The sequence below is a fragment of the Notothenia coriiceps genome, unplaced genomic scaffold (genome assembly GCF_000735185.1).
Source record: "Notothenia coriiceps isolate Sejong01 unplaced genomic scaffold, NC01 NC01_scaffold00010968, whole genome shotgun sequence".
NCBI classification, from domain to species: domain Eukaryota; kingdom Metazoa; phylum Chordata; class Actinopteri; order Perciformes; family Nototheniidae; genus Notothenia; species Notothenia coriiceps.
In genome coordinates, this window is record NW_011343669.1 from 194,361 (window position 1) to 218,495 (window position 24,135).

General features: G+C 39.9%; 3 protein-coding genes across 4 annotated transcripts in view; all 3 read right to left on the reverse strand.

Moving 5' to 3' along the window:
* The window catches only part of kctd5b (potassium channel tetramerization domain containing 5b), an 18,388-nt gene extending 6,512 nt beyond the window's left edge, over positions 1-11,876 (reverse strand). Inside the window, exons 1-6 of one of the 2 annotated variants that reach the window (XM_010772141.1) lie at positions 11,499-11,875; positions 4,530-4,638; positions 3,150-3,241; positions 2,940-3,035; positions 2,648-2,752; positions 43-168 (exon numbers count right to left, since the gene is read on the reverse strand). In XM_010772141.1, coding sequence (XP_010770443.1) covers positions 43-168; positions 2,648-2,752; positions 2,940-3,035; positions 3,150-3,241; positions 4,530-4,638; positions 11,499-11,720 — 750 coding nt within the window. In that variant the 5' untranslated portion in view covers positions 11,721-11,875. Of the gene's footprint in view, positions 1-42; positions 169-2,647; positions 2,753-2,939; positions 3,036-3,149; positions 3,242-4,529; positions 4,639-11,498 lie in introns of both variants that reach the window. The other variant, XM_010772142.1, reaches the window with a different exon arrangement.
* Positions 11,877-12,582: 706 nt separating this feature from the next.
* On the reverse strand, positions 12,583-20,172 carry pdpk1b (3-phosphoinositide dependent protein kinase 1b). The gene is made up of 14 exons (XM_010772143.1): positions 20,044-20,172; positions 18,084-18,356; positions 17,865-17,907; positions 17,615-17,752; positions 17,356-17,500; positions 17,169-17,266; positions 16,956-17,031; positions 16,778-16,846; positions 16,441-16,537; positions 16,100-16,273; positions 15,744-15,961; positions 15,500-15,557; positions 15,046-15,198; positions 12,583-14,922 (listed from the first exon to the last, which is right to left on the reverse strand). Exons 1-14 carry the CDS (start codon positions 20,065-20,067, stop codon positions 14,809-14,811), a joined length of 1,680 nt encoding a protein of 559 aa, XP_010770445.1. The 5' UTR covers positions 20,068-20,172; the 3' UTR covers positions 12,583-14,808.
* An 865-nt stretch (positions 20,173-21,037) lies between these two features.
* Positions 21,038-24,122, reverse strand: tsr3 (TSR3 ribosome maturation factor). Its single transcript, XM_010772145.1, has 6 exons — positions 23,664-24,122; positions 23,111-23,321; positions 22,607-22,800; positions 22,325-22,492; positions 21,567-21,621; positions 21,038-21,395 (listed from the first exon to the last, which is right to left on the reverse strand). The coding sequence occupies exons 1-6, from the start codon at positions 23,785-23,787 to the stop codon at positions 21,206-21,208; spliced, it is 942 nt and encodes a 313-aa protein (XP_010770447.1). The 5' UTR covers positions 23,788-24,122; the 3' UTR covers positions 21,038-21,205.
* Between the last annotated feature and the right edge of the window lie 13 nt (positions 24,123-24,135).

Sequence of the window (24,135 nt, forward strand, 5' to 3'; positions counted from 1 at the left end):
ACACACACACACACACACACACACACACACACCCACCCTTACCTTGGCCTTCTCACTGGGCTCACTGTTTGTCCCGTATGATTGATTGTGCAGCTCCTTGGAGACTACGCACAGGAACTCGGATTGGTCTTCGTTTCCGTAGTTGTAAGAGGAGCCTATGCTGACCAGCTAGAGAGAGACATGAGAGCAGAGAGGAAAAATTAGCCTCAGACGTAGAAAGCTGGTGGAAAAACAGTTCCAAAGACTTTCAAGTAATGATAGACAATCAATCAAGAGGACAGGTTCATGCAACTCAAATTTAAAGCTCCTCAAAAAGCTTTTTTCGAGCTCAAACTGGTTCAAACAGACTCATTTGAGAGTGCCCTGGGTAACTTTAACTCTTAGGATTGTTTTTATAATGAATCATATTGCAGTTTGTCTAAATTAGATTCACCGCATTGTATGGGATACAGAGGGGACGCCACATAAAAGACCGGGGTGAGATTTAAACCCAGGATTACATGTTGGCACAATTAGATGTGACATCAAGACCACTAGGCCAACCCTCTTAATAGTTTAAACTAATAAACCCATTGATAACATCTCGAGGCTCAAGAGTTTAAGAGGGGATAGAGATGTGTGGGTTTTAAGATACTACAATTACAAAAAGGCAAACTGTGTTTTTTTAGGACCTGTAAAATGGGCTAACTGAAAACTAAAAAGCAAAGTTATGACAGAGGAATAAAAGAATTGGTGGTCCACAGAAATAAAGCAATGATAATCAAATAAATGGCAGAAGAGACCCCACAGAAAGAAGAAAGATCACCAGCTGATAGTTAAATAACTACAGGTGCAAGGGCCCGAACACAGGGAGATGAACAGGGAAAAGGGAACGTGACACGAGAGGACCAGGATTGTTTACAACAAAAAGTTGGAGAAAATAATGTATGCAAAGTATTAGAAACAAGAGTATACTACAAAGCAAAGAAATGAGCCAACTACACAATTGCATAATCCCATCATGAAATGTTTTGACTCAGTGGTTTGAATGTGAGTAGGTCAAAGAACATGTGATTTCTCCAGTGCCTTAACTGCCATGTGAATTACAATCAATTCAATCAGTACTAATTACAATGAGTTGTAAAGAGTCTGTTAACCCTTTAGCTCAGGGGTGTCAAACTCAATTTCATGGCAGGCCACATCAGCATTATGGTTGCTCTCAAAGGGCCGGTTGTAACTTCAAGACTATATAAATATACATATATAATAAATATAAAATAATCTATTATATTACATTATTGGCTCGGCATTGGATTATTATCAGTTTTGGGAAATAACTACGTCTGAAAGCAGAAGTCTAGGGCACATCCTTGAAAGCAAATATTCAACAATTACGCCAATTGTAGTTTATATTATATTCTTTGTAAGCTCTTGCGGGCCACATAAAATGAGGCTTTAGCTGCATGTCTTACCAGTGGAAGAAAAAACCAAATTCAACCAAATGATATGTAAAGCTCCTGCTTGTTACAGCAGGTGTTTTTTTGCATTGAGCATCACATATGTCAGTCAGAAAAATGATTGTGATGAAAAGATTCCCACACACGGCTTCTTAAAATACAATAAGCGTGGTCATTTCTAGTTTTCCTGTTCCAAGTCATGTCGGCTGGAATAAAAGACACGAGAGGATAATTTAAAAAAAGGGAGGACATAAGATGCTTTTAAACCAACTTTAAAAACATGAAAGAAAATGGTGTTCCTGAATAACTGCTGAATGTTAAGTGTGTGTACGCTGCAGGCTACATGTATACCGTCTGTGCCCAGGTGTGCATGTTCAGACATGCAGCTCCTCATTAGCCGCTGCTGCCGGAGACTTGTTGTTAAGCAATCTCTCTCGCATTAGGACTCAGACCAAATCATCTCAACTACCTACCATGGATTCCACTTGTCACGCTGCTTAAGACTCAACAAGCACCAAATCCTAAGGCTTTCAGGGTAAAATACACTTCAACAAATTGTCTATATTAATGCAGCCTTAACGCAGCAGTAGGTCTTTAAATCTCATCTCCCCAAAAGACTTTCCTGCGCTGACGACCAAGCTTTAAGCTTTGCATAAGGAGTGTTTCTAGGAGTTTCCATCTGACCTTTGTAAGGAGATTAAAGAGATTTCAGCTCTAATGGGGGAGCCAGTGATCCCCTGTCTCAGGGAAATCCATTCACACATAACACAACACCCAGACTCATTAGAAATATTAGCTCCGGCTCAACATAACTCATGTAAACTAGGTCTGTTCACTCTTAATGTTTGAATCTGTTGACAAGAAGATAGGGAGGATAACAGGGAGGATAACAGTTCACCACTAACAGCACTATTACAGCACCACAAACAGCCAAGTGGCTAAATCAAAGCAGAACACGGAGAGCTGTGGAAAGGCTTAAACACTGTGAATGCAGTATGAAAACAAGCATAATAAAACAGAATCACAGACAAGAAGAGAGAAGGCGTCATGTTCTCTTAGCCTCACTGGTGAGCAAGCAGTACAAATGAACACAAAAAAAAAAAAACAACAGCTATGTGTCTACTTGGGACAAACATGGCCGACGGGGTGTGTATGGACAACATGGGGACCATGCAGTGACCAGCCCGTGGACAGAAAGTTGTTAGACACACCTGTCCGCTGTTGTTTGGCAAAGCAGACGCCTCTCCCTTCACCTCCCTTGACACAATCAGCAGAAACTCTGACTGGTGGGCCCGCCCGTAACCTATACTGACAAGCTGCAACAACCAATCAGAGCACAGAAAGGGATGCCCGGATCATGTATGCGGACATTGAAAAAATATGTGAGTAGCCATTTCCAATATTTAGGATTGGACTTTTTCTGGGTCAATGTGAGCATAGCGGGGTGGGTGAAGCAACATGAAAGGAGGATTGCTGCTGTCCATCCTGCAGGAGGAGACTTACCTGCTCGAACTTCCAGCCGTCGGACATGGTGGACACCATCTGCGTCAGCTCCTCCTCCTGGCACTGCAGCACCCGGTACACATGCTTCACAGGAACCTGAGAGGGGGGGACCACGCGAGAGAGAGAAAGGGAGAGATAACACAACATTAACAGGACGGGAGTGAGTGACACATTGATAGGGAAATGTGTTTAAATAAGAACCTGGTGTACCTGTGATGTTTTACAGTCGCTTTCCCTGATCTTGTCCTTGATGAGCTTTATTAAAGATGTGATGTTGTAGAATTCGGCTTCTTCTAGCACGCCTAAAGCAGAAAAAAAGAAACATTTAGGCTTTTAAAAAAGGCGCATTTATTCTGGTACTGCTAGAAAGTGCATCTACTTTAGGGATTTTGATGTGATTGCAAAATGTTGAAATCTATTCTTTGACTAAATCATATGAATTGTATTTTGTTAAAACTGAGATGTGACAGACATGTGGGCAGTTCTGATTGATTGCTACGTTAATATTACATTACCTTTTTTTTTTTTACATTTATCAAACCGGTCACAATGAGTCATTTTGGGGGACGATTTATTGTCCCATGAAATAATTAGCAATAATATATATATTTTTTAATTTAAAAGGCTGTTTTAGGCCACTGAAAGAATGATTATATAATATAGTAATAAAGCAAGAACTTCGTAAGAGTATTAATTAATAAGATTATTAAGAGATTGGAATAGGAATAATAAAAAACACAAAGATATTCTAGAAAAATGTAATAAAACATTGCCCAACAGCATGTCGATCCATTTCATACGATCACTTGATAATGTAAATGTAATGACAGTCAATCCAAAGTAATGGACTCAAATATTGAGAACAGGTTTCACAAGTGTGTTACCAATGTGTTTATTACGCTACAGACAGCTGTATTTTCCCGCTTGGACTACTGCAATGGTCTCCTGTTTGGGGTTCCCAACAAAACCCTGGACAGGCTCCAGTATGTCCAAAACTGTGCTGCTAGGGTACTCACAAATACAAAGCCGTGCCAGCACATCCCTCCCACCCTCATCCACCTCCAATGGCTGCCGGTCAAGTCCTGCATATCATTCAAAACCCTTCTCCTTACCTACAAGTCCCTCCATGCCCCCCAGTACCTATCGGACATTCTTCACCCACATGCCCCACCCCGGAACCTGCGGTCTTCAGACTCTGGCCTGCTTACCACCCCCCGCACCCAAACTGCTAACCTTCGGGGACAGAGCTTTCAGCATGGCAGCCCCCACCCTCTGGAACGCTCTCCCTGCGGAGATCCGCAACATCCCCATGCTTGACGCATTCAAAAGGGCCCTCAAGACCCATCTGTTCACCAAGGCCTTTGGCCCCTAATTTATTTGTTGTTTTTGTCTGTCTGACTGGTTGTCTGATTGCCTTTTGTTTTGTTATGTTATGTTATGTTATGTTTGTTTTGCCCTGTTCTTCCTTGTAAAGCGACCTTGGGTCTCATGAAAGGCGCTATATAAATCTAAGCTATTATTATTATTATTATTATTATTATTATTATTTTGGAACACATTTCTTGGAGTTCATCTCCACGGAGACGTTACCTTCCTCTGCCAGGTCCCTGTTGAGCACCAGTTTGCCGTGCCTCAAGTAGTTCAGAACCGGCCCAAAGTATGTCGGGTCTCTGTCTATGAGATAGGCACCAGTTTCATCCTGAAAAGCAGAAGAATAGGAGGGTAAGATACAAACAACAACTCAGTTTTCACTCTTTCAATATTCGCTTCAACAGCCAGGTTTTTAGTTAAACCTGAAGCACAGATAGCAATATTCATTTTGTGGATCCAGTTAAAAGAAGGAGAATAGAAGAGATTCAAAATCCTTTCATCGTACATTTTATTTCCCATTTCCATATTGCCAGTGTTGCTTTAATAAGGAGACAATGAGCAGGCTTAAATCACATGAGAAATATAATCTGTGGAGGGAAAAAACAACACATCATCAGTGAACAAAACTCAAGGGATGAGAATTATGAGGTCAGCTCCTGTGCTGATAATCTCTACAGGGGTTTAAAGCACATGCGCGCACAGAGGACAACACGAACGGCAGCTTTGGGATATCACTTCAATATTCCCACAGGCCTTGGGTTTGATCCCAATTTCACCACAACCACTGGGTATTCCCTCTATTTCTGTAAGTACTGCGATTAGAACGACTCTGTCTCGCGGGGGAAGAGGACGCTAAAACAATTAGAGCAGAACGTAAAAAGAATGGGAACAGAAGGCTGAATCCACCGAGGGGAGCGGGAGAAAGCACCTTGGCTTTCAACAATTAGCCTCGTCTGTTACAAAGACGGACTAACGCATGTGCAGCCAAGTCTAGTTTCACAACAAAAGTAGCTTAACACGATGTGACATTTAGTGAGTCAAACACGCATTGGCATTTAGTAAAACACTGCAGGCACGGACGACAGGCCTTAAGCAAATTCTGTGCTAATTCTCAGTGCTGCAGGATGTTTGACTTTGCATCGGTCGAGCGGCGTGGCTTCAGTTAGCTCGTCTTCACAGGCCGAGAGATGGATTCAGCTGAAAACCCATTCATCTTTCCAATAATGAGAAACGGTCCCAGTGCATTTCCTTTTGTAATGAATCTGAACCCTCCTGGCTAGATGACCTCCTTTCCAATGCAAAAAGATCCCACAGGAGCTTAATGGAGCTCTACTCTGGTCGTAATGCCCCGCGTCAGTTCTTTACATCTCTATAGTGAAGTGCACAAGCTTAAGCACAAGCGTGCCTGCATGGAGGAAACAGACGAGATTAAAGCTGCAAAGCTAACCACGTACAAACCACACAGTGCATATAGTGGTTAAGCTTCTACTCGTGGCTTCCATGAGCATCACCGGTTTGTATTTTTAATTCCTGTCAAACATATCTCCATCTTGTACCTATTGTGTGCTTTCTGAATACAATTACAGTCCTGAAACTTGCCCGTGCAGCATCAGAGCACAGATGTTATTACCGTTACTCCCTAAATCTATCAAAGCTTTTTTACAGCAAAAAGTATGACGGAGAAGTTTAAGTTATTAAGTCTTACAATTTCAGCAATGACTAATATCACTCATTGTACCTTTTTTGAGAGGGGTCAAAATGTCTGTCTCGGCACAAGATGTGATAAACTTTAGTTTTACTTCATATTTTTCTCTTGATTAAGTGCATCCCCACTGGAATGGGAACTATTGCTGTAACAATAACTTTCCAAGGAGCAGGGCGAAAATATCCCCAGTGTTCTTGAAAATAGGGAAATCTTTCAAAAGAATTCAGTTGCTAAGTTTGATATGCTTAAATACAACACGTTGCTGATATGTTTGCATTATTACAGGGGTATTTGGAAAGCCTGAGAGTTAAGGATGTCTCCTCTCAATTCCCTTTTGGCTCTACACCATCAACAATCCCATAAACACACCGTTTTTTGGGTTGTTTATTTTAGGGTGTTTCCCTCGTTGGGATGTATTAAACTTGGATGAATGGAAGGTTGATATGGGCCCGTCACCTTTACCCTGAACACGTTTTATCATGTAGGACTCACAGCAGTACATTTCATCAATTAAGTCATTTAATGTCAGGGTTCCTTGTATTCAGCATGCCGGCTCACTGTCATTTTGGGACACCTGAGTCATCGGAAATAGTTACAACACCTGCACTTATCCTACTATGACCAGTCAAAAAGGTCTGCTGTAAAAAAAAACTGATGCACTATACAAATAAACTATTGTATAATGCCTTAAAACACTCCCACTGATCAAACACTCAAAGCTACCATGGGTGCGTACTTGTCTCCTTCTGTAAACATGTTGCTTTTGAACCTGTTATGATGATGAGCCCGTTCTGGGTGTACATGCATCTGCGAGAGCGGGGGCCATTTAAACAAAGGGGACAGTGTCTTTAATTCAAAACAAAACACTGTCTCTGGGGGCCCGGGCTGGGGAGCACTGGGCAACGAGCAGAGGAGACCGTGTGACAATAGAAAGAGGTCGGTTGGGATGTGCTATAAAACGGGCAGAAAAACTAAAAGGGAAACGTGAATACATTTAGTGAATGAGTGTGAAACTCAGTCTGTGAAAGTTCACCATCTTTGTGTAACAATATAAGTGATGACAGTTACAAAAACCTACCTAAATAGACACTATATATATTTATACATGAATTATTAATTGAATAAAAACGCTAGATTTACACGGGACAAGGCTTAAACCAACAACATCAGATGATATCAACAAATACCCCGACAAATGTCAACACCGCCTACAATAACTACCAAAAATAGGTCAGTTCAGTGTAGGTCAGGCGAGCTACATGGTGTTTTGTGGTTTGGCCATGCAAACATATTTAAAGTGCAAAGCATCCATATAAACAGTAACGAGAGCAAAGCCTTACGACTGGATTCCAACTGAAGCCAAGTTAAAATTGGGCCAATTAGAAGGGAAGGCTTCACAGTAAAGGGAAGTGTAGCGTGTTAACCTTATCATTCTTCTCATACACACAGTACATATCCTCCCACAGGAAATACCATGGTGACCCACCCTCCAAGCATGTGATGTTCATAGGGCTTTCTGCAGATACATTAACACTGAAAGTCAATCCATAATTCAACAAAATGACAAGCCTCTTCATGTTTGCTCAGGAGTACAACAGTGGGTGTGCACCAAACGTTCAAATGGAACAATTCTGCAATTCAAGCCGGACAGGTGTGGGTAAATGCACTGCTACATTTCATATAGCCCTTTAAAGTAATACTGCAGATGGTAAACATGAATCACAAAAGGGAAAATGGAGTCATTGCCAATTAGTTCAGACCAGGAATTAAAAAGAAAGGAAAGCATTATCAAACGCTGCTCGGACTTCACTGCAGTCGAGTAAAAGCCCAGTGCAGAAACACCGCTTAAAGATGTTTCAGTAGATCTCCTGAGTCACATGACTGTAGCTACTTAGCGAAGTGGAAGTCTGATCCTTGTAGAGTTGGAGCAAGGAGTCCCTCCGGAGTTCAAACCGTAATGGCATAGTCAAATAGCCTTCATCTGCTAAATAATACACACCATCACATCGAGGCTATATTATGCAAAACCATCTCATATTTCAAGATAGTTCACATTGCATTTGAATGAGAGTTTAACCTTTCACTAAGGCCGAGAGGAAAGACTAGCCTTTCTTTGATTTTTTCATTTCAACAAGGCAACACCATCAGTGCGTTTTTGCAGAGCAATTTTTGATGGAGCAGTGCTGCAGGCAGTAAATGAACGGCTCCTTTTAAAGAAGTCCCCTAAAAGCTTTGCTGTCATTACAAGGGCCCGTTAAGTAGCTCCACGGCTAAGCTGGCAAGCCAGAAAGTCACTGCAACCTGGAGCTTTCTCCTGGCATAAGAAACGGGTATTGCAATAGAAAAAGGGGCTGCGGGTGAAATGATTGACTTTGGTGCAGAATAATATTGCACATGACGACATTTTAATTCACTGAAACACAAGGCTATGATCAACTGTAAGGGACTTGATTATGAGGACTGAGTTGCTTTAACAATAATGAGACCAATAGTATTCTGCAGTGTCCTGTTGAGCACTTACTGCAAGAACACCGAGCAGGAGGAGACCGAGAAATCACCGTTAAATATTTACGTTGCCTCCCACAGTTTGCTCAGGCATGAAATACAAGCTGGATAGGGCTTTAAATGCAGCCTTATTTCTTTCACACATCCTGCAGGGAAGTTCTTTGGGCAGCAAATAGATATAAATATGAAAAGAATAAAGATGCTGAAGGAACACGAGTCCTTTGTGATGGGGCGCTTGAAAAATTGATGCAGCTCTCAAAGCTAGAAGGCTGGGTCTCTGCTTGAGAGGTCCTGAGCTGAGTAGTTTGAGGGCGGGAGTTGGTTGGATGCCTATTGAAAACTCTCAGCCCGTTGATTAGACAATTATCAATTTTGAAAACAATATCTGATTATGATTTTGCTGCAGAAATTAGTCACATAAATCTCAACAAACCTAGTTTTAATATTGCAATCATGACAAGAATGAGTAGCATGTCAACTGCGTGGTAAACTATTTGAAAAGAATATTTGTAAAGACAAGACTTTTGCTGTTATGGCCGTGCACGTGACAGCACTTCCTCCACTTTCTCCCTGATCTACCCCAATGTGCAAAAGAGGCTCCAGTCAACAACATGAATAATGCAGTTCTCCTCAAGAGTCCTGCTGATGCACGTCCGCCTGCGTGACTGAATACTGAACACTGAACCACTCATTTCCTTGGCTGGGAAACACAATACTGCATTTGCCCAAAAACAGAGGTCTTCAATGATCTGTTACTCGGCTTTCTATTCTCTTGCAGGAGGAAACCGATCTGTTACTCGGCTTCATATTCTCTTGCAGGATTGTGTGATGCAAAGAAACCTGGCCTTCTTAGGTCAGTTGTAGATTAGATCAAATCATGTCAGTATAAATAGTTTTGAGACACGCGTGTAAGTGATATAATATCTAATGATATCCTTTACGGGAAGCTATCTTAAATGAGACTGCCTGTAGGAGAGTGGTGCGGTAATGGCTTGAGAGTCTGATGCACACTTAAGACAAGGGGATTGAGATGGACTGATCCGTTACTCATGGAAGGATAAACTGATAATATAGCAAGCTGATTATTGAGAGATTAAGATATTTGCATGAAAATACGAGATGAGCCACGGCTTCAGCTTAGTATAAAAACGAGGGCAGGGGTGAAGATTAAAATGTGCAAGTAGATGAAAACAATGAATAATGGGGCAGTAAAATGAACGATGAAAAGCAGAGCACATTACACTATGCATAAAGACACTAATACATTGTGTTCGACAGTGCCGGCGGCCTTAAAGCACACACAGTGCTGTTAAAACCAGCAGATGGACAAACAGAGAGAAGTCTGCTTCTGGAGCATTGAGGCCATTCAGGCAGATGAGTGACTTCATCCCCAGCTCTCAGTTGTCAGCAGCACCTCACCCCACTTGGCAATGACTTATGTGCTCATTAGGGGAGCCTCGCCACCAGCACACAGGCTGATTACTGCAGAGCAAACAGAGCAGAGTAACAGACTAACCCCGGGAGAGAGAGAGGGGGAGAAAACACAAATTGATCGAGCAATAAAGTATTATATGTGTAGATCATTTGAGAAGTTAATTATAGCACTTGTAGACATTACTATTCCCGGATGAGTCAAAGAACTTTAGATATAAAGTGCAGCAAAACCAATATTAATCTGGACACTTAATGTCAATAATATCCTACTTCTAAATTATGTTAGCTGTAATTAGCCCTTCATAGTAAATATATTACAGAGAGTCTCGATGTATATCTTTTCATTGTCAATATGAATGTATATATTTTTTTTACGTTTGTTAATTTTCACATTATGTGCAATGCCTTGTTTACATGCTGCTGTGACGAAAATAAATCCCTAATTGGGATCAATAAAGTAAATATATTCTAAACGAATTTAATATGATAAAATATTGATTTCAAGATGTTGTCTTAGAGGAAGCCCTATTAAATATTTTATTGCAATTATTATTGTTGCAGGAGAGCAAAAATAACCCACTTACGGTTTAGACTAAATATTAAAGTATCTACAGTCATACACAAAATTGAATTACATTATATATAGCAAATGTGTAACAGTAGTTTTTTGTCAATAATGGAGAAAATTAGATTGCTGTCACTATTTGACATTTGACACCTCGATGAGTGCATTGCAATGCAAACGGCCTCAGATAGGGAAAGTTTGCAACTGCTGGGCGACTTAATATTTTCACTGGAAAAGCTATGTGACTCCATTAAATACTTTAAGACACATATGGGTTAGTGCAATACCAAACCATTTATCCTGTTAAATAACCCGTGGATTTATAAAGAGAAATGGATACAGCAATGGATGTGGGACCCCGTTCATTCCTATGAAAGTTCATCAGTTGCGCATGAAGCCCTAAATGGGGTGACTGTATCTTCAGAAAATACCAGTAGGTGGGCCCATTGAGCATGCGCACTTGAGTTTTCCCCTCCGATCTCCTGCTCTCGGCTCAGTCATATGTAGAATACAATGACTGTAGATTCAGGCTTTCAGCGTTTACACCCTAATGATTTAAACAAGGGTTATAAAAGTGTTTGTATTGGAGACTTGATTTATTAATTTGTTTAAATGACCCGCTGATTTACAAACGTTTTGAGCTAAATGACGTCACGGGTACAACCGCCGTTTGGCCACTACGAACATTAGCATCAACGTCTGGCTCAGAAAGATCGAATGTCATGTGGTGACTGTCGGAATCTAGCTAGCTTACCGTGCTAATGCTACCTAGCCACAGAAAAAAATCGAGTAAGCACCAAGTACAAAGAAACACAATTTTTTAAAAAGTGTTGAGTCTTGTTAAGCAAGCTGATAAACGCAGGCAACAGCCACCATAACTGCTTAAAAAAATAAAGTGAGCAAAAATTTGAATTTTTGTGTAAAAATTTAAAAAAGTTAGCGCTCCTATAACTACAGTGCTAGCTAGCTTAGCATTTACCTTGTCGGAGTCTAGCTCGGGGTCAGCTTGGCTCAGTCTGTACAGAAAGGATTTTGGATCTCGACACAGCGTCTGTCTCGTTGTTAAAAAATAGGTTCCCCCGACGTTCAGCCGAATCCACTTCGATGACCCCATACAGGCTGAAGTGCTTCTCTCCCCCAGAGAATGGGCCAAACATCTCCGGTGTCCGGAGCTGCTTGTCTCGGAGCTGTTCTCTGCCATCCCTCTCCTCGTCTCCTCCGCCCTCGCTTCGGCTGTGTGCGGCTGACAGGAAATATCTCAGCTGCAGCCACTAAAAACTTGGGAGTCCACGATTCATGCAAAGCAGACTGCCAGCGCCTCAGCCACTCCTACCAACCCACTCCAGCAGCACTGACAGCCACTTGTATTATCCGCAGATAAAAGGTCCTCCTCTTGATACTGACAGCCTGGAAATGTCACATCGTATTAAAATGTCATTTTTAGAAGAGGGGGGAGAAGTACTCAGATCTTGTACTGTAAGTGAAGTATCACAGTGTAGGAATAGTCTGTTATAAGTGAAAGTCCTGCAATCAAAATGTGACTCTAGTAAAAAAATGTAGCATCAAAATATACTTAAGTAAAAGTACTCATGCTGCAAATCGGCCCATTTCAAATTAATAAATATCACATGATTTAATTGTAATTATGAATGCAGAAGTGTTATCAAAGCTAATAAAGGTGCGGCTCATTTTATTTACTCTGTATACTGCAGGGTAGATTGTGAATGTTACTCCAGGTGTAACCAAAGGCTTATTTAATTATATTTCACATCATAAAACTAAATCTGCAAAGGAAATGTTTTTTGATTAATGTAGGAATTGTAAAAGAGTATAAGTACACAGTATAAAAGTCCCCCTCAAAATTGTACTCAAGTACAGTACTTGTACTTAAGTACTAGTATCTATTTAGTTACTTTACACCACTGCATTTTAGGTGTCAAAAACCTAATTCTCATCTTCAGTATTTCATGATTATTATTATTATGAATGTAACATATACTTTTCTCCCTTTTTTTGCAATGAAAGTGTGCATTTTATGAAAGTAATTTTCACGACACAAAAACACTGATGATAATGGGCCGGAACTTTATTTACATGCTGCAAAATGTGAGATGCCATTGCCACTGAATGCTGCTGCTTTCTCTGTGTCATGACTGCGGTCGTTAACAGAAGACAGGACACATGGCTTTATTTGTATGCCTAAATCCCTACATGCTTTAATTACTGGACTACCAAGCATTAAGTGGAAAATTCATCATTCAACATCTACTGACCTAGCGCACAAATAATCAGAGAGAGAATGAACAGATTCATTAAATTATCAGAATATGATTAAATCACTGAGCAAATAGAAAATGTATGATATAGTAAGAAAAAAGCTGTAAAATATTATAGTTTACAATAATTATTCACATTCAAAGGCTTTACATCTCAATACATACACAACATGGCCCCTGAACATGACTTCAATCCAAATATGATTCATATATTAGAATTTAAATAACACAGAATGAACTAGAGGCTAAACAATAGCCATCAAATAACCTTATACAAGAATAAAAATACAAAAACTGTATCCTAATATCATTGCATTACTTGCTTCAGATTTTAATAATACATCATCTGTACATCACAGTTCTAGTCAGTTACAAGCCAGGTAGAGTATTTCATACACAATGTAACCGACTGCCATCGACTTGATTCAAACAATTTTTCTAGACTAGAGGTGAACACGTCTCTAGTGCTTCCTCAACTTTATAGACAGATACAGCAATTTCATTGGTTATTTGGATCAGATAGATATCTTTTTACTGACATCCAACCACATCGAGCCCCGGGCCCCAGGGCCAGAGGGTCCTATTCACCTATACTCCAATCACACACTGCACACACAGACTCAGCTGAAGGAAGAGGGCCTTTGGAAAGGACCTTAAGGTAATATGTCAACAAATTAAAAGCATTATGATAATACATCATATTTCTAAAACAATAGCACAAATCAATCGCTTTAATTTCTATTGGGCCAAACATCAGAGAATGAAATGAAACAGGCCGAATGGAACCAAAACAAAAGGATAGGCCAATGAGCCCGATGAGGCAGTTCTGCCATCTTGTCCAGGGACAACAGCTTTACTGTGATTGCTTCAGAGAATGATAGTATGTGTATGTATCACTGTTGATGAGGGTTTTCTGTTCAGCATGGGGTGGTCAGCACATAAGATTTAGTTTTCAATAGGACGTACTGAAGATGAGCCGACTATCCCACCGAAAAAGAAATTGAAGAATTCACACCACAAAGAAATAGCCAGTGAATGGTACATAACAGCCAAATCATTCAATAATAATCGCTATGGTTGCCAATGCAGTCAAAAATACCCACCTTTAAACTTGAATAAACTATATCTCCAGTGCCCTGGGAGAGAGAAGCGGACAAGGCTGAGCTACAAAACTGGCCATGCAGGAAAGATAAGCAAGTTATGATTAGGAAGTACAAGCTAGTGGCATGTTTACCCGCCCCCTGTTAGCAATACATCCTCCGTAACAGCTATGGAAGGCTCACACTTATACAGAGACTGATTCAGACCCAAGTCTCACTGCAGACCGGCACTCTGCTTTGTTACGACGAGACCTTAATTGGACTGCAATAAGCAAGTACCAGGAGACTTAAAAAATAACTCAAATACCAAGGGAACATATGGGCTCTGACAAAAATATATATAGGATTTGAGTTTGGTAAACGTGTGAGACTGAATCAGCTTACAGTATCTGTTACAACTATGGAGTATATGCTCTAGAAGTGGGGCCTGACTACAGCTTGCAAGTACGATGTAAGATTAGGATATGGTTGAATTAAGATATCAGGATAGGCTCTGGTTCACAAAAGCTAGATTCTGTGTTATGGTATCATTGAAGCAGGAAACCAGTCCTTGCATTTGAGATAGTCCTAGCAGTACCCAAGCTTGTGTCACTCTACAGGACAAGCTTGCACTTCTCTTCCCCCCCTGCAGAATGTACAAAAAGCAGATGTGCATGGTGGCAGTCTTATCATCCATACATGGAAAAATGCAATAGAAGCCTCACAGAGAGCACAAAGAACAAGCAAAGCAACCCTGAATCCAAAGTTGTATTTTTCCCATGGTTCTACTCAGGAAAACAAACAAGGTCTAGATGCCAGCGTCTCTAAGAGTTTGTTTACATTGCGGTGATGAAGGGCACTAAAGAGGGTGTTACTCTGCTCAGTGATTGGCCTCAGAGCTAAAAGAGGAGTGGCCACAAGAGGAACTGTGCTCCTATAGGCCGGGGTTTTGGTGCTTTTGATAGATCTTTCTCCACACTTCATGGATCTTCTTGCACCATCTGTCAGCATTTCCGCTGGGGTCCATCAAATAGTATGTTCGGTTAGGCTGCAACAAAAAAAAAAATGTTAAAAAAGTGAACAACATGAAAGGGACATCTAATCAGTAGGCAAGTCTCAACATGCCGCTGGAGGAAAACATGCTGGAAGGACAGCAGAAAGAGTTGTTTACCGTATGAACAAAGAAGGTTTTGAAGTTCTTGGCCTCAGGGCGTAGTTCTAAGGACCAAGGAATCTCCCCTTTCAGGACCTTGTTTACAGGATCCACGTAGTACAGGTGTGGTCCTTCAGTGAGAAGCAGCTGTCTCCGTCTAGCAAACAGACCCTGCAAAGGAAGGTCTCGAGACATTAGTTCACCAACAGAGGGGGCTATGAGGCCAAAAAGACTCTCCTCAGCACAGGGAATTCCCCCTTACTTCCTATCTGCTATCAGTTAGAGCAATAACATGGGAGATGACTTCATTTATGCTGAGCCAACATTAACTAGAAAAACCCTGTTTATATTTTTAATGTAGAACACAGCTTCTCTATAATCCATCTGGCAGTTTGAAATGTAATAAAATACATGATAAACATACATCAATACAATAAATATATGATTTATTCGGCCTAGACTTCACACCCACCTTTCGTTTATCTACCGGGCCCATTTTCAGGATCAGGTTATTCTCCACAAACTGGTGCCTGTGTGATGAAGCAACAGTGAATTACTGACACCCATTAAAACATTCATTATCCCTCAACCAATGAACATTATGATCCAACTTTGCTACATATTTCTTGTCCATGAGCAGGACTTTCATGCAAGTATTATTTATATAAAAAAAATGAAATAACAGCATTGTGATACACATGTTGGAGGAGGTTTACCAGGGGTTTCCAGTGGTCTGTTTGTCCAGCAATAGCTGTTTCTCTTCTTCAGTGAACTGCAAGTCCAGCTCAAAAGAGTTATTGTCCAGGTCGTGGATGTACTGCTCGATGTTGCTGCTGGACCTCTGAGGGGGTGTGGACTCATGTGGCGACAGGGAGTGTGATGAGCTGGACTGGGCCACCTGCATGTTGCTGAACTGGCTCAGGAGATCATCGTACTGCGATTTCAAGGGAGAAAATATTGTAACTTTTTGCCATTTGTTCATCATCGATTTCACAACAAAGAATCAAACCCCCATTTCCAATGAAGCTAACGATGAACCTAAAAAAGGGTGGATCATAATCAAATATCTTACGTTTCCATAGCAGTCCTCATCATCCTCAGACATGGCTGGCAGGTAGGGGGTGAGTTTGGGGGGAGTCTGTAGGTGTAGGTCACTCCAGGAGATGATGTCAAAGAAGGGGTGCCGCCTCAAAGGGTCGTACCCTCCCATCTCTTCACACCCAATCCGCTTGGAAGGGTCAAGTGACTGAGGAAAAAACAGATGCAACATGTGTTTCCATTCACTAGAAAAGCACTGCCCAGTATTTAACCAACCCCAGCTGACAACCATATGTACACAATTAATACCACCACAGATACTACTAACATTAAATTAGATTTGACAGACATGAATCACGGTTCTTGATGACCTACCAAAAGCTGTTTGACGAGGTCCTTGGCTTTGGGGAAGAATTTCTCTGGGAATTCATACTCCAGCTTTATTATTTTCTGGAATATTAGGTACTCATTTCTACAAGGAATGAAACACGAGAAGAAAAGAACAAAAAAAGGAGACTGTTAAGGAAGTGTTTTGGCTAAATACTGGGGAAGGTTGTTGTCTTTCGTAGTATTTTTTTGCGTTTTAAATAACATTTAACAGTCATCTTCAATGGTTAATAGAGCAAAAACACACAGCCAGCCCTTTAATTAAGCATGACATTATTAAAATTAACTGAGTGGTGATCATAAAATCCCCCCATAAAATACTTACCCAGCTCTGAACGGTGGTAAACCAGCCACCAGCTGATAGATAATACATCCCAACGCCCAGAGGTCAGAGCTAAAAAAGGGAAAACAGATAAGAGGAATAAGGTTAAAAATTTGATGCAACCATTATTGGGCAAAAATGAAAACAGAACAACGATTAGCATGTGAATCAAACTTCCTACCTCTTGCAAGCGGATTTCTCTGTTAGCAGCTCCGGAGACACGTACTGTGCTGTTCCGACAAAGGAGTTTGCTCTCGCTGCCAAATAATGCAAATAAATGTTTAAAAAAGGGATTCTTAACTTTCTTAAGCCCATAGAATATACAATGCTAAACTCACGTCGAAAATAGAGTTATTTGTTACACCGAGAAGTCAAATCAAGATTGTTGTTATACCTTGTTTACTGTCTGATGATAACTGTTTTGCCGTCCCAAAATCTGTTATCTGGATGTGCATGTCTTCACTCAGAAGAATATTCTCTGGTTTCAGATCTCTGAAATTGGACAAACCAGTTGTAACTTATTTGGGACAACGGCTCAAAGGGTTAGTAAATGATACAACACAAGTCAAAAAAAGTCTCACCTGTGTATTATCCCCTTATTGTGTAAGTATTCTAGAGCGCAAACTATTTCAGCCGAGTAGAATCTAGTACAGGTCTCATCAAAAGAACCAATTTTGCGAATGTATTTCAGGAGCTCTCCATTCTTGGCGTAGCTGAGACCAAAATCTAAGAAAAGCTAGTTAAGGAACAATTTTATTACTAGAATCAGTCACAAAACAATTGAATAACTGGTAAATTGTTAGTATGCCACAAAACTTGACCAAAGTGTTGAAAGGATACACAACTTCTCATCATCTTGAAATGTGAAGTACAGCTTGACGAAGAATGGATGATCTAGATTTGACATCAAATCCCTTTCTCTTTTCACGTACTGGGCTTTGTTCTCCTTCATAATATGGCGTTTCTCTAAAATCTTAACTGGAAGGGAGGAAAGGAAAAGTCAGGATATTTTAGTAAACAATAACATGCAGCAATTTGCCCATCTTGATAATAAAGTGTAATTTACAAAAAGCTGGTGCATTATACTTACTTGCATATTCTTTCGCTGTTACCTGCTCTCTTGCCAGAACAACCTTAGGGATAAAAAACAGAAGAAAAAAACCCATTACTTGATGTCTCCAGAGCCTGTTTTGTCAACTCCACTCGATTTAACTGAGGATGACTCATCCAAGGACATTAATCAAAAGGAGCATGTAGCAACATCTACCCAGGTATAATTCAAACGCTAAGAGGAATGCAGGTTACATACCGTAGAGAAGGAGCCCTCTCCCAGTATCTTGCCAAATCTGAAGTCCTCCGGCTTCTTCTTGCGTGGCTGAGGGGCCTGTGCGCGGTGGTCCGAGCCCTGGCTGCTTGCGGACGCTCCTACACCACGAGCCTCTGAGCCCTCCATGCTGGGACAGTGGCTACTGCTTGCGCCCGGGATAGCAAGTGGCGAGCAGGAGTCAGGGTGATTTCTTACCATTGATGGATGCGAGCAGGAACAGATGACAACGCTGGGCTGAATGGGCACAACATCATACTGAAACAGGAGAGGGGACATTGAGAATATATCAGTTATATGTTGTTCCACACGTGGCTTAAGGAGTCTCTTGAGAAAAATAGCGGACTTGGTGGTCCCACCCTCCAGTGTTAAAGTTGTATAAACTATGTCAAAGTTACTGCTTTCATGTGAAAGCTGACATGGCAGCTAACACAAACAAGCACTGAAGAGAAACCCACCAAATGATTGTTGAAGACTCAAAGATAACATACAGCGACAGGCAGAGGTGGAACAAGTACGCAGATCTTGTACTTAAGTAAAAGTAGAACTAACACAGTGTAGGAATACTCGGTTACAAGTAAGAGTCCTGTAACCAAAATGTTAATCAAGTAAAAGTAGAAAGGCATTGGCATCACAATATTCTGCAAGTACCAAAATAAAAGTAGTCATTATGCAGATTGGCCTATAAATGATATATATCACATGTTTGATGGTAAATATCGATACACTAGAGTGTTAAAGGTGTATCTAATTTCAAAATTCAAAGGTATTAAATAAATGTAGTGTGGTGAAAGTACACGATCTACCTCTGAATTGTAGTCAAGTAGAAATACAAAGTAGAATAATATGTAAATACTCAAGTAAAGTGCAAGTAACTCAAAATTGTAGTTAAGTACAGTACTTGAGTAAATCTACGTGGTTACTTTACACCACTGGCGACAGGTTGTGCTTTCCAACAAACTGTGTGGTGCTTGTACCGCACTTGGTTATTTTTAACTTATTGTAACAGTCAGTGCTGAGTGTTGTTCAGCTAACAAGTCTTAGTTACTTCTGTTGGCCTAGCTTCTTCTCATTCAAAACCAAGGTGTGGCCATTTAGCTGCCTTATCCGGACTATACTGTATGGTTGCCAACCGGTCGTATAACTATCTACTGACCCAGTACGATTGGTCAACCATGCAGTGGTCGATATAAAATGTCAGCTACCGTTAACCTAACCCTGAACGTAACAACAGGCCTGTGTGAACTTTCCCTGCTAACTAACGCCTGCTAGCTATCGTTAGCTCCTGCTGCCTTGTCAAATAACGCCGGCCATCACTGACAGCGAGTTATAAACTTAACGCTAACAGTCAATTAGCTAACGTTAGCACGCCAGGTAACACAAGTAACTTCAAAACCTTGTGTCGTTTTCACATGATGTTACTTTGTCGAATTTAGAGTGCCATCGTGTGTATATAAATGTGGAAGTTAATGGGTTGACAGTCGAACTACAAAACCATAACCTTAAAAAGCTAACTGTCTCCGAAACTAAAAGGTGGATCGCAGTAAAGCTAATGTTAGCATGTTAGCAAGCATCGTTCGAAAGCGCGAACATGTTTAGCTAACGTCAGCCAACAGATAACGTTACCGAACCAAGGGGGTTATGGTCACACATCCTATACATCTAACAGCAAGCGTTAATAACCACTCAACCAACGCGAAATAATTCAATACACCTTTCATAATGGATCAAGCCAGGTGTTAGACAACCTCGATAAACGTAGGAAACATTTTGGTGTTGTTAGCCAACATTAGCATGCTAACGTTGCTAACGAGTCGTAACGTTAAACTAGCAGCGCTCTTCACATGAAGGCCCCACGTAACTATTTGTTGTCAAACAGCCCCCACACTGTACATTTTCAGTGCCGGCTTCGAACTGTTATTCGTGTTAAAGTTGCAACACTCACCAGCTGACTTGTAGCTCTTGCCATGGGAGTTTTCCACGAGTATTTATTTGGAATAAAATAATTAGAGAAGCTCCAGTAATGGCTGCCTCTGCGCCTTCATTTTCGAGCTGTGACGTCGTTCCACAACAATGTTACCGCAGGACAGCAGAGGAGAGTCCCGCTGTGTCCGCCCCCCTCAACACATTTACAACCTACTGAACTTCATCTTACTCAGAGAAATCCAGCCGCAGTTAGTTGATATTTTAAATAACAGTTAACATTGCATACACACTATCTTTGCATGATGTATTGTATCGAGTTATCTACAGGTATTTTTAGAAAATTTTAACTCCTTAGCAGAGGTGGGAGAAGGACTTAGATATTGTACGTAAGTAAAAGTAGAACTACCAGAGTGTAGGAATACTCTGTTACAAGAAAAAGTGCATTCAAAATGTTATTAAAGTAAAAGTACTATAGTACGTTTCAAAATATACTTAAAGTACCAAAAGTTAAAGTTCTCATTATGCAGATTGGCCCATTTCAGAATAATATACGTTTTGATTATAATTATCAATGCAATAATGTGTTTACCAAAGATAGTGAAGGTGTACCTAGTTTTAATGACTTTGTATGATGCAGGGTAGCTTGTAAATGTTACTCCAGTAAGTTAAGTCCTTTTTAAATGTTGATTATATTTCACATTATTAATCAATATCTGCAAAGTAACTAAATGTATAAATGCAGTGGAGTAAAAGTACACAATTTACCTCTGAATTCCAGTAGAATTACAAAGTAGCAAAAAAGTGATATACTCAAGTAAAGTACCTTAACATTCTACTAAATGTAGTTCTTATGTAGTACTTGAGCAAATGTACTTAGTTACTTTACACCACTGCTACTCAGGCTGTCTCAACTTCTTTATAGAGGTATGCGTTTATAAAAACATCTGTATCCAACTGAAACTGTGATCAACATGTATCCCATATGCACCTTATACTAAATTAATTAGCCGGTGTTTACATTCAAACAAACATACCATTTATTTCATATATTTTTTTATTTAATATAAAACTGGTTAGCGCCAAAATCTATTCTATGCATCATGAGATTTGAAAAAGTTATGACAGTCATTGTATTAGAATACAAAGATCCATAGATTAAATATGCTTTATTTTCATGAATTTTATTCAGTTTCTTCGTCTTCATGTGACACTGTTCTTGAATCATTCTTGCTTTTTCCTTCTCCATCCTCTTCTTCATCTTCATGATGTGACACTGTTCTTGACTCACTCTTGCTTTGACCTTCTCCATCCTCTTCTTCTTCCTCCTCTGAGCTGTCCGTATCTTCACTAGAATCATCATCTTCAGGGGCACTAAAACAGAAATAAAGAACTTAGTAACCTTACCAATGATAAACCAATTAAACTGGATCAGTAGTGATAAAGGATTTGCAATCATATATATCCCAACAAAGTTTGCAAACAGTGTATCTAAGGGATTACCTCACTCTGATAGATGTAATACTTTTTGGTTTAAATGCTTACCACACACGTCTGTTGAGATTCCCACATACTAATCCAGAGTTAACATCAAATGGATCTGTGAACAAAAAAGATGAATAGCTTTCAATTAGAAGAAAATAGATTCAACAAGACAGGTCATAACTGAGCAAATGCATCCTTCTTTGTGTACGGGGCAATTTTCTACACATGCTGGAAACAATTATCCTGGTTTCAGACTTCTGAATCACTGCCCACATCTCTGACTGGTTCAGCTACTCAGATGAATCAAAATCAAATCCACAAAGCAAGTTTGTCTAATTATTGATGAGTTTAGGAAACAATTCTACAGTGTTCAAACATTTGGGGAAAGCAGTCTAGAAATATAGGTCAGATATCATAACATAAAATGTTCTTTATTTTTGTAATTATTTGTTTTATCAAATATAACAAATATGTTTTATGATTTTCACATCCCGACTGTATGCATGAGACCAATGTTTCCAAATGAAAACTCAGCAGTAGTGCGTCACCATAGCAAAAATACAGTATATATAAAATAGATTAACATTAATATAAATTAGTTTAGTTCCTAAGATGCAGTTACTCTTTATTCTTTAATTTGAAGCAGAGATTTCACCCAAATAAAATGTAATAGATATTGTAAAGCTTAAGCCAAACCAAGACTAAAATAAGGACAGATGTGGGACTAAAACCAAAATGACACAAACCAACCCTGCTACACACATTTTTAGGGAAACACTGGATGGGTCCCCATTTTATTTCTCTCTCCCCCATTTTACCAAAGTCATCCTCCTCTGGTTTAGCGGTGAGAAAGTCTTTTTCCACAGACAGCAGCTCCTCCTCTGACTGGCATGCAGCATAGCGCTCCAGCAGAACTTTATTCAGATCCAGGAACCCTGTCCCCCACTTGAATTTTTCCAACAAAAGCATTGCTAGTTCTTCAAAACCTGTAAAATCAGATAAAGTTTGTTAAGAGTTTCACAGCCGTAACTTTTAATAGTATATAATAAAAGTAGTCAGAAAAACCATACAGTACAAAAAAACTAAAGCTTTGGCCTTACCAACAATGCAGAACGTTGCAGCGAAAGCCTCAACACAGGACAACTTGCAAGGCTTGCCGTAGTTGACGGGGTTTGCAGCTACGAGGTATGGCAGTAACCTGGGATATGTTCCGACCATTTTATTGAAGGGAGTCTCATCCAGTTTAGCCCAGGAACAATCAATCACTGCTAGCCCACTTCGAGCCACAATCTCCCTGTGCATAAAGGTCCATAACAAAGGTTAAATCCATAACAATTGTATTATCAATGGATCATAATAAAGACAAATAATGAAACACAAATAATGGTATAATGGTCATTAATATAACTATAAAAAATGTATTAATAATTTTTTCACTATGCTATTAAATAACACAAAAAGTGTACAACCTGGACCTTAACATTTAAACAGGCTAAAATACATAACAATATTATTATGATTAGACTAACTGTTATATGTAGCATCTTATGGCTTTTCATATGAATCATCATGATGTGTTATAATGATTTAAAAAAAATGCACACCTGTCTGCTGGGGTCACATACTTTGTGCCCATTGGACTCAGTATGAGTCCATTGAATCTCTGGTTGAGGCGCAGGTTTCGTACGAAGCCCTTGCGTACCAACTTTCTTCCGGTACAGCGCTTGGGATCACAGTGACCCAACTCCCACATGGCAAGTGGACAAGGCAGTTTAACCTGAGGGGCCTCTGCTCCCTTCTCTACGTGATGACTTGCTGAAAAACACAGTGACAGAGGATAAAGTGTGATTATGTTGCAGTGTGATCACTCTCACCTAACTACAAGATACTTACACTTAAGGGTTTTTATTGTTTCACATTATTCCTCAATGACAGTGATGGACAACCAGTGTATTACTATTTACTTACTAGATATTATAATGGTAAACATCTAAAAGGGGTGTTTTCCTATTTTACATTTGTCTTTAATATTAACTTTTCAAGCTTGATAACCATTGTACATTGGGAAATCTTAGTATTGTAGCACACATGTAAAAGATGAGGCAAGCAACATACAGTTAAAACATGATTTTGTAATATGAATAGTTAAATAATTACCGTCAAAAGCAGTGTGCATTTCTTCTGTAAAGGTCTCCAAGGTTTTTCCTTTCATCTTATGCCTTTTTTCTTTGCCTCTGTTTTCAGATGTGCGCACAGGCTTTCCCTGTTTCTTTTTCCCCATGTTGCAACTAGTGGACAGCTAAATTAGTAAATTACTGTCAGATAACAGCCTCCATTTAACTAACCTGAATCTGTTTACTCTGACATTAGCTAGCTAGCTACCTAGCTATTCCACTGGCACCAGTTGTCTAATTTATGTAGCAAAAAGTAAACGTTTTGTATTTTAACTGCGTGTAAACCATTCAAACGTTAAAGCACATTTTCGAAATACAACTGGTATAAACCTGAACTTATTTTTACACCATTTAAAATAAAGTTTAGCTAGCTACAGCTACTCATACAAAGCATGTCGTATTACAGTCCATCATCACGCATGCGCAAAGCTTGTTTTGATCACGTGGTCTATCAT